Source organism: Pseudonaja textilis, chromosome 3 (assembly GCF_049901715.1).
Source record: "Pseudonaja textilis isolate UNSWEBS1 chromosome 3, rPseTex1.2, whole genome shotgun sequence".
In the NCBI taxonomy this organism is placed as follows: Eukaryota; Metazoa; Chordata; class Lepidosauria; order Squamata; family Elapidae; genus Pseudonaja; species Pseudonaja textilis.
In genome coordinates this window covers 198,404,296-198,418,997 of record NC_141992.1, presented here as the reverse complement: position 1 = coordinate 198,418,997, position 14,702 = coordinate 198,404,296, and the positions used below count along the sequence as shown (strand labels likewise).

At 51.3% G+C, this 14,702-nt stretch overlaps 2 protein-coding genes across 2 annotated transcripts in view; one reads left to right on the top strand and one right to left on the bottom strand.

Moving 5' to 3' along the window:
- Positions 1-5,657: 5,657 nt before the first annotated feature.
- Positions 5,658-10,048, top strand: LOC113446397 (alpha-crystallin B chain-like). The gene has a single exon (XM_087931829.1). The coding sequence runs from the start codon at positions 7,869-7,871 to the stop codon at positions 8,535-8,537; it is 669 nt and encodes a 222-aa protein (XP_087787955.1). The 5' UTR covers positions 5,658-7,868; the 3' UTR covers positions 8,538-10,048.
- A 1,481-nt stretch (positions 10,049-11,529) lies between these two features.
- The window catches only part of NAPRT (nicotinate phosphoribosyltransferase), a 41,809-nt gene continuing 38,636 nt past the window's right edge, over positions 11,530-14,702 (bottom strand). The window contains exon 13 of the mRNA XM_087931828.1: positions 11,530-12,423. Coding sequence (XP_087787954.1) covers positions 12,367-12,423 — 57 coding nt within the window. The 3' untranslated portion in view covers positions 11,530-12,366. The remainder of the gene's footprint in view (positions 12,424-14,702) is intronic.

Here is a 14,702-nt window from a genome sequence, read left to right as displayed (position 1 = left end):
TGTATTGCCTTACGGTGTGGTGTTCTGGATTGACAGCCACAGATAGAAAGACATTACAGAGGGTGGCGAGAAAAAACATTGTGGGCTGTTCCCCGATACCATTAGATGACCTTTTTTCTGTATGGACATTTACATTCTTGAAATCCGGCAACCCGGATTGGTCAAGCGCGCAGACACTGGATTGGTCGAGCGCGCGGCACTGATTGGCTGTTCGGAATCGACCGCGATTGGCCGAGCCAATCGCGGGCGATTCAAACGGCTGTCATTGGCTGCAGCGCCCGGCACCAGATCCATATAAGCCGCGGCTTCACCCAGCCCCACTCACTTGTTTTTCCTTAATAAATGAGCTGAACTCAAGTCACTGCCTCGCGTCTTTTGTTCGTATTGGCCGATACAACACTGGCGACGAAGGTGGGATTTTGAAGCAAGTCCTACACCACATGTGGCACATGGAACCGCAACCGGCAACATGGCCAGCGACGCCGTGCCACCCGCTCCCTTCAACCAAGCTGCTGAGGACTGGGAATCCTACAGACAGATTCCTCATGTTCTTGGAGAGCAGCAATCTCAAGGACGCGAATGGGCAGAAGAAACGGGCCGTCTTCCTAACTCACTGCGGGCCCGCAGTGTTTAAAATGGCGAAAGCTCTCGCCAAGCCCCTCGACGTGAAGGCGATGGACTGGGCCAATCTCGAACCCCTGCTGCAAAGTCACTACGCGCCCGCTGTACCTACCCTCATCCGCCGACACGAGTTCTACCGGCGCGATCAAAAAGAGGGCGAGAGTATCAGCGACTTCATGGCTGATCTCAGGGACCTCGGAGGGCTGTGCGGGTTCACCGATCTCGACGAAGCCCTGCGAGACCGCGTCATCCTCGGCCTCAAGGACCCCGTCCTCTCCCTGCCCCGCACAATCACACCTCACCTTTCTGGTATAGCACACTGTGTGCTCCTCACGTTGACGACACAGCTGCACCATGGGCTGTCAGACTTCTGAATGGAAGATAACTTCATATCAACATAGTATGAAAGACTTGCAGGGCCAGCATGCTGTACAACAAGGTCACATAATGTAATAAGATTCAGACTGGGTTAGGGACTTCAATGTGAATTGCATTCAATGTGTGTATGCACGAAGGGAAGTTCAACCAATCTCATTGTACACATGTTCCACAGTGACAATTAAGTTAATAAGAAATTTGATGAGTTCCCCATCTATCCCCTCATCCAAATCATTGGTGAAGATGTTGAACTGTACAGAGCCTAAGAAGGAGCCATGGGGTACCCCACTGCATTCCTCCCTCCATATAGATGTAGTTCCAGTGAGCTTGGAGAGACTCGAGGTCTGAGAATTAAAAGATATGCTGAAATATTGCAATAGGCTGGAAGGGAGGACACAAGGGTCTCGTGGTTTGGAGATGGACTCAACTGGTATACCAACAAATCATGACTAATGTGTGTCAGGAGGAAAATGGACGATTTGCAGTTTGTCAAGCATTAACTGATGTCCCAACATTAAATTAAAAATTTCCATTTGGTTAGTGGCAAAAGATACCATCTGGAACACAATCATGGTTGTATTGGAACGGTGCCCTTTTTTCAACCAGGGATCAAATGAATGAATGCCACGTCTCTGTCCTTCTTCCTTATTCCTGTAAGTTCATTGAGAGAGACAATGTGGACAGTATAACCATTGTTCACAGTGCACGATGTTTGTTTTGCATCAGCAAAGATAGGTAAACATCTCTCTTAATCTCTTTTGACTTTGGAAATCCAACAAGATTAATTTTAAGCTGAGGTCTTAAGCTCCATTAAACCTGTTGGGGAAGAAGGAATTTGACATTTCAATCAGTTAACTTGAAGTATTAAAATACCGACAATCAGTGTATACGTGCATTAGAATTCTCTTTATGAATTAGAATTAGAAATCTTTTTTCATCGGCCAAATGTTTACAAATGAGATGTGCATTTCAGAAGACGACAATTGTACAAAGTTTTGGTATTTCCCAATACTATGTGAAAGTGAAAGCTGAACTTTCAAGAAGCAGGACAGAAAAACTGTCATCTTCACCCTTTGGGACTTAGATTGTTCTCTTTCAGACCTTTCATTACCCAGCTAGGTATCCTCATCAGGGCTTAGGGACAAATCCTTCGGAAGAAAAATCTGAAGCGAGTGACTTATGACCGTTTTTCACACTTATGACCTTTTCTCCCACTGACGACCGTTGCAGCAGCCTCACAGTCACGGGACTTACATTCAGACACTTGACAACCGATTCATATTTATGACGGTCGCTGGGCTCACATGACCCATTGTTTTTGGCAACCTTCTGACCAGCGAAGTCCATGGGGGGCGGTGGGGGGGAGAGCCAGACTCGCTTAACGACCGCGTTCCTAACTTAACCACCCCAGCGATTCGCTTAACAACAGTGGCAGGAAAAGTCGCAAAAGGGGGCAGGGCTCACTTAGCCCATTTCTCCTTGGACCACCACCATCCGAGGCTCCGTGGCGGTCGTAAGTCGAGGACTACCTGTAGAAACCGATCCATAGACGACTCAGAGGCCGTGTCCGAAGGGCAACCAGCTGTCAGCGACGGCGCACGGCTGGAAGACCCCGAAGGGCCCGGTTAGCGACGGGTCGTCAGGGGCGAAATCTACCTCGGAGGCCTCCGGGAGTCAAAGGCTGCCTGAAGGGAAGCGGGAACGGTGAAAAACCACACCGGTCGAGGTCGCCGTTGCGGGAGAGGGTCCCTCAGCCGTCCTCGGCCTTCCCCGCAGCCTTTCGTCGCCCGGCCTCGCCCTTCTCCCAGCCAGAGGGGCAACGGCAGCTCCGGGGCCGACACGTCCGCGGGACTGGGGGCTTCTAGGCTCCCTTCGGGGATGGGGACGAGGACGGAGCGAGGGGACGGGCCGGCTCGGGCCCGCCACCGTTCGTCCGGCCGCCTGCCCGTCAGAAAGAGCAGAAGACGCTTTTGAGAAACTCTGAGGAAACGGCGCTCCCCTCAGTCGGCCAGGCGACGGGCGTGGCGTCACCCGCCGGACGGCCAATCGGCAACCGAACGCGAAACCAGCGGCGCCCCAAGCCCCCCCAACGGGCTCGCCACGGAATTGGAAGGGAGGATGGGAGAAGAGGCCGCAGGGAGAGTTCTCTTTTCCCACCCCCTCCCTTGACGGACGCCAAGGCTCGCCCAATCAACGACTTGGTGGAAGGGAAGGCGAGAAGAGGGCACAGGGAGAATTCTCCTTTCCCACCCTCTCTCCTTGATGGACGTCAACGCTCGCCCAAACAACGACGGGATGGACGGGCGCAAGGAGAGTTTCTCTTTTCCCCCTCCCCCTTTCCTTGATGGACCCCAGGGCTGGCCAATTACAAGCTCCATCCCAGGTGGGGGGGCGGGGCTTGGAAAACCCCCGCGTCGCGTCAGTGAAGGCGGGGCGGCCCTGTGCACCAGACGGGCTGATTCCAAAGCCCATGATCCGCAGGGGCGATGGCGGATGGGCAGTGTAAACCGAGGGTTCTGGAGGACGAGCGTAGCAAAGGGATCCTCATGAATGGAAGGGGGGGTGCCTTTTCCCTCCTTCCCACCGAAATCCCACGACTCTGGGATTTCCTCGTGGTCCCCTTTCCCGAGGCTGGTGGAGGGGGAAACCCTCGTTGTGCTCACCTGGAGGTGCCCTTCTCTCTGGCTCTCCTCTTGGCTAAAATGGCCTTCGAGGCCTGCTCGAATCCCTCAAGGTTGAACAGATTTAAGACAGTTGGAAAGGGACCTTTGAGGTCATCTAGTCCAGCCCAAGCAGGAGACCCTACACCATGTTTCACGGACACCCCTGGATTTCTCAAGGCAAAACTCCCCAAACATTGTTTTGTTTGGAACACTTTTTGACTATCCCAAACGCCCGGATATTTCCTGGTGGTCTCCCATCCAGCGACTACCCAGATCTGCTTGGTGAACTCAGGCAGGCATCCTGAACTGGCCGGGCTTCCGAGCCCCTTTCAGAGGCAGCTCCTGTGCCCCCGGGCAGTCCGTCTCCCCAAGAATATGTGTGTATTAATATGAAAATGTATAAGATTATGAACTTTATTGAATATGAACAATATTGTCCTATTTGTTTTCAAATGCAAGACACCCAGGTACCACACTGTTCACACAGTGATACGTTTGTAAATAAGAAAAAATAAAAAATTTATACCCCTCCCCCAAAAACCTCCTCTACCCCCAATTAAGTTAGACCCGGACAAAGTGATATGGATGGAAAACAGCGAATTTCCCAAGAAATGTGCAGCACTCGTGTAGTCTTAACAGATAATCAGGGTGAGAAGGGACCTTATAGGTCATCTAGTCCAGCCCCCCACCACCACAGGAGACCCTACACCATTGCTGACAGATGGCAGCCCAGTGTCTTCTTGAAAGCCTCCAGTGATGAAGCTCCCACAACTTCTGGAGGCAAGCAGTTGCCCTGCTTAAAAGAACTATAGAATAATGTTTGGAAGGGACCTTAGAGGTCGTCTAGTCCAACGTCCCGCCCCAGCAGGAGACCCTATCCCGTTTCTGACGAATGGCAGCCCAGTCTCTTCTTGAAAGCCCCACCCCGCCCCCCTGGAGCTCCCACAACTTCCGAAGGCTACTTCTGTTCCGTTAAATATAGAACAGAGCTGGAAGGGTCCTTCGAGGTCATCTAGTCCAGCCCCCCCCACACACCTACACCGTTTCTGACGAATGGCAGTCCAGTCTCTTCTTTAAAGGGGAGTGAGAACACACGCCCCCCTGCCGGTCACTGCTCGTCCCGCCCGTCCGCCTTCGCCTCCCGCGCCAACGGCTTCTCCTCGGCCCCTCCTCGATGGGTGCCCCGGGCCTCGCTGGGGCTCCTCTCCCCCGGGACCGAGACGATGCGCCCCCGCCGTGGGCCCGGAGGGCGCAGGGGAGGGCTTCCAGGTCGGCCTCAGGGGCGAGGGGGCTCAGCCGCAGCTCCTGGCATCCCCGCCCGCCGCCTCCTTCCTTCTCCTGCTTCCCCTCCAGCGGGACCGTCAGCTCCTCCGCCAGGAAGGCCGCCCCGTCGAGGGCCAGCTGGTGCCAGCAGCAGACGGGCCCGGGGGTGGTGGTGGAAGAAGCGGCTGCGCGGGCCCCGCCAAGCCCAAGCCGGGCTCCTCCAGGGCGAGCAGCACCGCGCGGAGGAGCCGCTCCGGCCGCCCAAGAGGGCCTTGCCGTCGGGCCCCTGCGGGCCGAAGCTCCTCCGCTCGGCAGGCGACCGACGCCGCTGCCCTCGCAGCCCCCGACGGGCGGCGGGTTTTTCTCCGGGAAGCCCCTCCCCCGGGTGGTCGATGCCCCTTTTGACCCCGCTGTTCTGTACGGACATTTGCATACTCGAAATCTGGCAGCCCGGATTGGCCAAAGCGCACGGCCACCGGATTGGCTGAGTGCGCGGCACTGATTGGTCGTTCGGAATCGACCGCGATTCAAAACGACCCGATTGGCCGCCGCACTCGGGGCAAAATGCTTTTAAGCCGCGCTTCTCCCCCACTTTCCACACTTGTGTTTTCCCTGAATAAATGAGCTGAACCAAGTCACTGCCTCGCGTCCTTTGTTCGTATGAGAGATACGACACCCGCCCCCCCGTGTCCCTCCCCCCCCGGGCTTTGGGAAGGGTCGGCGCTCGAACAGGTAGTTTTAAAAACTGAATCCCACCACTGCTCCTGATTGTAAGGAGACAGCTTCAACTCTAGGTCACCTCACCGCTTGGTTGTAAACCTGTTGCTATTTGGTAATAATGCCAGAGGGATTGGATTGGATCCGTGTGTGACTAAGTAGATCATAACTCTAGGCACATTTCTCTTTTGACTCCACCACCACTCTCCTCCTCCTCCTCCTCCTCCATATATCTATATATTCGTCCTATCATGGTTTAACTGTTGGTGGCCAGACAGCCAGAGTTGTTCTGCACAAAATTGGCAGTTATGTCAATGTTACAAAGAGGGAAATAAAACTATCGATCGATCGGAACAGAGCTGGAAGGGACCCGCAGAGGTCTTCTAGTCCAACCCCCTGCTCAATGGGGGGGGGAATACATTTGCCAGCCGTTGATACCCCTGTGTGTGGCGGACACAGTGGGCGTCCCCAAGGAAAGTCAAATGAGTCAAAATGGCAGCCATAACTTGTTGTGATCGAAACCCGGTGTGACTTTTGTACAGGCCATGCACCATCAGAGCTGCCATCTAGATTTTTTTTTAAAAAAAAACTTTTTAAGGCGAGACGCAGTTTATTCGGTTAGTTCTCAACTTGCAATGGTTCGTTTAGTGACCGAAGCTAACAGTGGCATTGAAAGCAAGTGGCTTACCTCCGTTTTTCGCACTTAACGGCCATTGCAACATCCACGCTTGGCCACTGATTCGTATTTACGATGGGCGCCGCGTGCCTGGGGGGCATATGATCTCCTTTTGTGACCTTCTGACCAGCAATGGGGAAGCCAGATTCACTTAATGACCGTGTGACTGCAGGGATTCGCTTAACAACTGGGGGGGAAGAAAGTTGGTAAAATGGGGGGGGGAAACTCACTTAACAAAAGTCTCGCTTAGCGACAATAAACTCTGGGCTCAATTGTGGTCCTTGAGGACTAACCTGTAGTGCACAATAGGAAGCCGTGGAGAGAGACCAGCTGGTCCAAGGAACCGCCAAGAGTCGGGCACGACCGAATGGATTTAATTATTACCATCGTCTTTGTTTAAAAGACGTTCCCCATTGTGGTTTCTCGCTAAACCTTTATATATTTCTTTTTATATCCTGCATTGATTCTTTTTTTACAAATAACGCAAGGGGGAAGAACATATCCAACATACCTTCCAGCTATTTTTCTTCAACAACAACCCTGCGAGGTGGCATGGGGGAGAGGGGAATTTGGCCCAAAGTCACTGAGCCAGGCTAAGGAGGGACTAGAACTCCCCGTCTCCCAGTGACTGGGCCAAGGTTAATCATAGAAACTGGCTTTTGGTGGCTTAAGGAGACTAGAACTTCCCCGTCACCAGCTTTCTATCCTGGCTCCTTAACCCGAACTAGCTCAACAATTAAATTAGTTTAAATTAATTCCATACATCTCACTGCAAACAAACAAACGCCTCTAATTGATGCAACCTGCCTCTAATTGATGCAACCTGCAAAATCCTATCAATTGAGGCAGATCTCCGGCAAAATTATCCCCCCCCCCTTCCTCCTTCCTGCACCGCCCCTTGCAAAACGGGGCGAGGGCGGGAAAACCGGCTGTTAAAAAAAAAAAGAAGTGAGGAAAAAAAAAAAAGCCGCCGATTTTTTTGCAGCGCCCTCCGGGTCGAGGAAGAGGCGTGTGCATTTGCAACTGCGTGTCTCCAAGGAGATGCCAAGCTATAAAATATCCCTTCCTCCTCCTGGCAATTCTGGAAAGCGCGCGCTCTTTTTTAAAACCAAAAAGCCAAAGATCGACGTGCCATATCAATTTGCAAGGATGCCGCGGAAATGCAAGGATGCCGCGGGATGCAAGGAGGGAATGAAATGCAACGGTGCAATGGAATGCAAGGATGCAACGGTTTGCAACGGTAGCCCCCCGTCCCAAACGCGGTCACGTCTGCAGGGATCGGAGCACGGCGACCCCGACTCCCACCCGCACGGGGCTCGCTTCCCTCCGAGCCGGCTCCAACCCCTTTACAACTTTGTTGCAACTCTCGCTCCGCCTTTTCCCCCGGGGCATCGCCAGAAGAGCAGCGGCAAGCGTCGTCGAGGCGCGCAAATCCAGCCGAAGCAGCGAGCTGCGTCTCTCCTGGCTCGCTCTCTGGCTACTACTACTACTAGACGGACGGACAGTCGGAGGAAGAGCAGTTGCAGTTGCAGCACAGCCCGGTTGCCGCCATGTCGAGCTTCTCCCGCGAGTGCCGGCTGCGCTTGACCCGCGGGGCTCCGCGGAGTTTCGAGTGCGTGTCGCTGGGGATGCCCCCGCAGGCCCTGCTGGACCAACTGGTGGGCGACCTGCAGAGCCACCTGGAGGAGATGGAGCGGCTGCGGGTGGGCTTGCTCGACGCCTACCCTCGCCTCTCCGGCTGGCCGAGCGGGAGTAGCGGCGGCGGCGGAGGAAGAGACGGCGGGGGTCCCCGCCGGAGCGGCTCGAGCAGCGGCTTCCCCCGGCTGGAGCAGAGCGACGACGGGCGCACCTACTACTTCGGCTTGGAGGTGGGCGACTTCTGCCCCGACGAGCTGGCCGTCAAGGTGGACGGCGCCAAGCTGACGGTCTGCGGCCGGCGGGACCAGCGGAGCGAGGCGTCCGACGGCTGCGTCTGCCACGAGGTCCGCGAGGTCCGACGCGAGCTCCTCCTGCCCGACGACGCCGATTTGGAGGCGCTGACCTGCTGCCTGGCGCCCGAAGCCGGCCGGCTCCGCATCGAAGCGCCCCGCCTGGGTTCCAGCCCGGCTTGGGAGCGCACCGTCCCCATCCCCATCTGCCGCAACAACGACGGGCCGGCCGGGAGCTTGCAAGGCGGGCGGAGCCCTTCGCCCGGCAGCCCGGAGAAAGCCTGCATCTGAGCGGTTCGGCGGCCGTCCCGAAAGTTTCGCCCGGGTCTCGTTCGGTTTCTCTTTGTTCGACGGGGGTTGGTGGGGTTGCAGTTATAAGGAAAAGGGGGGTTCGTTATGGGGGGCGCGGCTGCAAGTCTGGGGTGGAGGGGGGCTCAGTTTGGCGTTCTCCCCGACGTGCCGAGCTACGAGTTGAAAAGTTTCGTTGAATAAAGTTTTGGTTTTTTTCCCGCATCCAAAACCCCGGTGTGGTTTTTCTCTTTTCCACCCCCCCCCCGCATCGAACTCAGAACCCCTGTTGGAAAGGGACCTCGTAAGGTCGTCTAATCCACCCCGTCCGCTCGAGGATGCTCTACCCAGGGTTAGTCCAACGGACTTCCAATTCTCAGAAGTCCAATCCCCGGCCGGCCACGCTGCGGTGGCTTTTTTTTTAAAGGCAGTTTTTACAAGTGTTGGAAGGGACCTCAAAGGTTCATCTAGTCCAACCTCCCTCCGCTCAAGCGGGAATCTCTATACGGGGGCGGGGGGTCCAATATTGGGAACTTTTAAGGCTTCAACTCCCAGAATTCCCCAGCCCAGCCATGCTAACTTTGGCAGATCTACAGAACGAATGAGTTGGAAGGGACCTGGTAGGTCATCTAGTCCACACACCAAACAACCCCCGCCCAAGCAGGAAACTCTACACAATTTCTGACAAGATTGCAATCTCGTCTCTTCTCAAAAGCTGCTATCACAACTACTGGAGACAACTTCTGCTGCAGATAAGAATAAGAGTTGGAAGGGACCTTATAGGTCATCTAGTCTAACCCCCTCCCTACCCAAGCAGGAGACCCTACACCAGTTCTGTCAAATGGCAGTCCAATAAAAGCCTCAAGGGATGAAGCTCCCACAACTTCTGAAGGCAACTTCTGTTCCATGGGTGGATTATTCTCACTGTCAGAAAGTTTCTTCTTATTTGCAGGTTGAATTTCTCCTTGGTCAATTTCCATCCATTATTCCTTGTCTGGCCTTCAGGGGCTTTGGAGAATAGCTTGACCCCCTTCCTCCTATCCGTGGCAGCCCCTCAGATATTGGAAGTCTGCTCTCCTGTCTCCCCTGGTCCTTCTCTTCCCTAGACTAGCCAGGCCCAGTTCCTGCAACCGTCCATCGTATGTTTCAGCCTCCAGTCCCCTCGTCTTCCTGGTTGCTCTTCTCTGCACACACTAATGTGCAAGATGCTTTTAAAAGCTAGGATTTGATTTGGGTTAAGTGCAGCAAAAGCCCTTAAACCCTCCCTTGCTAAAGATAACAGAGAGAAGAGCTTGCAACACTTGGAGGCTGCTGGTTTTAGAGCCTGTTTTTTTTTGTGTCACGCTATCCTGGAAAGCAAATAGTTGCAAGAAAGAAAGCGCGCACACACACACACACAAAACCCGGACAGCCCCCCACAACCCAGAATTAGTGCAACTGACTCCCAACCCTCCTTTCTTCCCAGGCTCCTGAACTTAACAGTGAGAGCACCCGAACCTCAAAGATCATTTTGCAGATTTAAAAAAAAAAAAAAAACAGCTTGCAAAATTTGCTCATCAATTCCAGGGACTCCGGCTTTGAATCCACCCCTGCAAAACTCAACTTTGAAGTGCAGCCAGTCCCGCTTCTTGCAACCATTTGTTTAGTGACCGTTCCCAAGTGACAACGGTACTGGGGCGGGGGGGAGGAGCAACTGGCCATCACACTTTTTAACAGTTGGGGTCCTGGAGTTAGGTGATCCTGTTTTGCGACCGCCTGGCGATAAAGTCAATGGGGAAAGCCAGGTTCGCTTAGCCCTATAACTCAGTGATTCACTTAACAACCGAGGCAAGAAGGCTCGTAAAATGAGGCAAAACTCACTTAGCAACTGTCTGACTTGAGCAAAAGAAATTTGGGACACAATTGTCATAAATTGAGGACTGCCTGAACCAATGAGAGCAAACCTTTTTGTTGTGGTGTGCCTAAAGCGCGCATGCTGGCACCCACAATGCAATGCGCTCCACCGCCCTGTGCACGTGTGCACCCTCCCCCCTTACCTGCACTGCGCATGTCCGTCTCCCAGGTGATTTTCGGCCTGTTTGAGGCTGTTTTCACCCTCCTGGAGGCTCAAGGGAAACCTCTGTAGCCTTTGGAGGTCAAAAACCGGGCCCGTTTTGTCACTTCTGGTATTTCCAGAAGGCCCGTTTTTTTGGCCTCCTGAGGCTGCAGAGGCTTCCCTTGAGCCTCCGAGAGGGCGAAAATGGCCTCAAACCGGCTGAAAATCAGCTGGGAAGTGCACGCATGCGCAGCGCAGGTAAGTTTGTCTGGGGCTCGCGTGCCCGCACAAATGGCTCTGCGTGCCACCTGTGGCACGTGCGCCATAGGTTCACCATCACAGGCCTGAGCCATTGGAAAAAAAAAATCCCCAAATCCCTTATCCGTCGAAGGGCTCCGATTTCAAGAAAGGGATGTTGTAAAATACTTTGCACGAGCTGAAGTTGGAGGTTTTCCGAGCTGGCAGTTGCTCATTAAAAGGGACGCGGTGGCTCAGTGGCTAAGACGACGAGCTTGTTGATCGGTTCAGATCCCTAGCGCCGCGTCACGGAGTGAGCTCCCCCGTTCCTCGCCCCACCTTCTGCCAACGGAGCAGTTTGAAAGCACATAAAAAAATACAAGTAGAAAAACAGGGACCCCTTTGGTGGGAAGGGAACAAGCGTTCTGTGCGCCTTCAAAGGCGTTTAGTCCTGCCGGCCACAGGATCACGGAGACGCTCTTCGGACAGCGCTGGCTCTTCGGCTTTGTAACGGAGATGAGCACCGCCCCCGCCCCAGAGCTGAACACAACTAGCACGGATGTGCCAGGAGAGGAACCCTTACCTAGTTATCAAGGGTGAGCCCCCCACTGTGTCCAGCCTGAACATCTGGAGCAAGCAAACCGTACACGTGTTTGTGGGCTGGTGTGCACGAGGCCAGCAAGCCAGCAGCGTGTGAATACAAAGAGAGAAAGAGAAACCAGATTCCACACAGATCACGTTCATGGTGGGAAAAGAAAAAAAACCAAGACAGACAATTCTCAAAGCAAGAAAAGGCACATCGAGGTGCAGCATTGCCAAAGGCTTTTGTTTTGGGGAGGAGGGAGGGAAAGGTGAAAGGGACACGGGGGTGGGGTAGGGGAAACTCTCACCCAATTTTACAGCCAACAAATCCTCTCCCAAACGTGGCCTCTTTAAGACCTGTGGACTTCAAAACTCCCAGAATTCTCTCTGGCTGGGGAATTCGGGGAGTTGGAAGCCCCACGCGTCTTAAAGCGGCCGCTTTCTGAGACCCCACTGCTCCAAGCCTGCGGGGGGAGAGACTCTGATTCGAAATGGCCATCAAATGCATCGGATTTGGGTGGGCGGGCTGTGGGGAGTGGCAGCTCACTTGGGTCCTCATATCACCATGGTTACCAGCATCCCTCTTCCTGCATCCTACCAGTGATTCGCATCTGGTCTGGCCACACCCCCTGCGCTGGAACGCCGAAAATTTGGTTGGGTTCTTCTATCAACCCAATAGACCGTGGTGGGCTTCCGGAAGAGAACAGCCCTCCCGGTCACTTGGCCAACACAACAATCATCCCCAGCCAGCTCCTTGGGAAAAGGTGACACAAGAGACTTGTGTACAGGTGCGTGTCGTTCGGGGTAATGGAGTTGGAGAGACGTGGGCATGGACACACTTTGGAGGTAAACTCTTCGGGGTTGGCACAGGAGCCCCCAACTCCCCCCACACACACACAACAATTTGGGGTCTTGTTCAGTCCGGATCCCCACAGCAGCCACTTTGGATGGTTTCACTTTGCGACGCCGGAGTGGTGCTCAGGAGTCCTTCTGCAAGTCGAGAAGGAGAAGGTAGAGCTTTCTTGTCACGGCCACCTGAGATGGGGAAGCAAACCGAGGTTGAGCGGCGGCGGCTGTTAGGCAGGGAGGGAGAGAAAGCGAGGGATTGCGAGATTGGCTGGGAAACTGCCCCAGAACGTTGAGAAGGAAGATCACGGGACCGCAACCGCAGCCCAGAAGCAACCAATCACGTTGAAGCAACCATAGCTTGCCCAAATTTCATCCCCTTGCGAGTCCTGGGTCCCAGATTTTGAACTGTTAGCCCATCTGAGGTGCCTTATAAGATAAGGTCATTTTTTACTGTGAGCACACTTGCACGCATTAAAAAATGAAATTCTGTGACATATGTATATACCTACACCCATACTTATAAATACATATAAATCTTAATCACTGTCCATCTTGAATACATAGCAGAAAGAGGAAGCTTGCGTGTTTACTGGCCAGCACACTGGCCTCCATTAAAAATGAAATTCTGTTGCTTGCTTTCAAAATAAAATATATATTTATCCAGATATACACACTCACCTATCTATCTATCATTTATCTCTCTCTCCCTATCATACATATATCAACTCTCTACCTATCATCCATCCATCCATCCATCCATCCATCCAATATCTATCTATCTATCTATCTATCTATCTATCTATCTATCTATCTATCTATCTATCTACCTATCATCTATTATCTATCTCCTATCTACCTATTATCTATCTATCTATCTATCTATCTATCTATCTATCTATCTATCTATTATCTACCTATCATCTATTATCTATCTCCTATCTATCTACCTATTATCTATCTACCTATCTATCTATCTATCTATCTATCTATCTATCTATCTATCTATCTATCATCTATCGATCTTTCATCTCTATCATCTCCCTCTCCCTATCATATATCAACTCTCTCTCCCTATCAGCCATCCAAATAATCTCTCTCCATCCATCCATTCAATATCTATCTATCTATCTATCTATCTATCTATCTATCTATCTATCTATTATCTACCTATCATCTATTGTCTATCTCCTATCTACCTATTATCTATCTATCTATCTATCTATCTATCTATCTATCTATCTATCTATCTATTATCTACCTATCTATCTATCTCCTATCTATCTACCTATTATCTATCTACCTATTATCTATCTATCTATCTATCTATCTATCTAATCTATCTATCTATCTATCTATCTATCTATCTATCTATCTATCTATCATCTATCGATCTTTCATCTCTATCATCTCCCTCTCCCTATCATATATCAACTCTCTCTCCCTATCAGCCATCCAAATAATCTCTCTCCATCCATCCATTCAATATCTATCTATCTATCTATCTATCTATCTATCTATCTATCTATCTATCTATCTATCTATCTATCTACCTACCTACCTACCTACCTATTATCTACCTATCATCTATTATCTATCTATTATCTATCGATCTATCATTTCTCTCTCTCCCTATCATATATCAACTCTCTCTACCTATCATCCATCCAAATAATCTCTCTATTATCTATTTACCTATCATCTATTTATCTGTCATTTACCTCTCTCTCCCTATCATATATCAACTCTCTCTTTCCTTATCTATCTATCTATCTATCTATCTATCTATCTATCTATCTGTCTGTCTGTCTGTCTGTCTGTCTGTCTGTCTGTCTGTCTGTCTATCTATCTATCTATCTATCTATCTATCTATCTATTTGTCATCTCTCCCTGCCTGCCTGCCTGCCTATCTATCTATCTATCTATCTATCTATCTATCTATCTATCTATCTATCTATCTATCTATCTATATCTATCTCTATGTAGCTATCATCTATTTATCTCTCTATCTTTCTATCTGTCTATCTATCTGTCTATCTATCTATCTATCTATCTGTCTGTCTGTCTGTCTATCTATCTATCTATCTATCTATCTATCTATCTATCTATCTATCTATCTATCTATCATTTATCTTTCTCCTTATCATATACCAACTCTCCCTCCCTTCCCATCATATCTCTATCATCCATCCATCCATCCATCATCAATCTCTCTTTCTGTCTCTCTCTCTCTCCATCTAATGTATGTGTGTGTGTGTGTGTGTGTGTGTGTGTGTGTCCTACACCCATACTATATATACATATAAATATTAATCGCTGTCCATTTTAAATACGTAGCGGAAAGAGGAAACTTGACAGTTCACAAGGTTGAACATTTTTGGAGCCAAAAAACCTGTGACCGAATCTGGATGTTCTGCTTTGGGTACCACGAAGCCCCCCCTCCCCAAAGGTAACAAGGAAAAACGGGT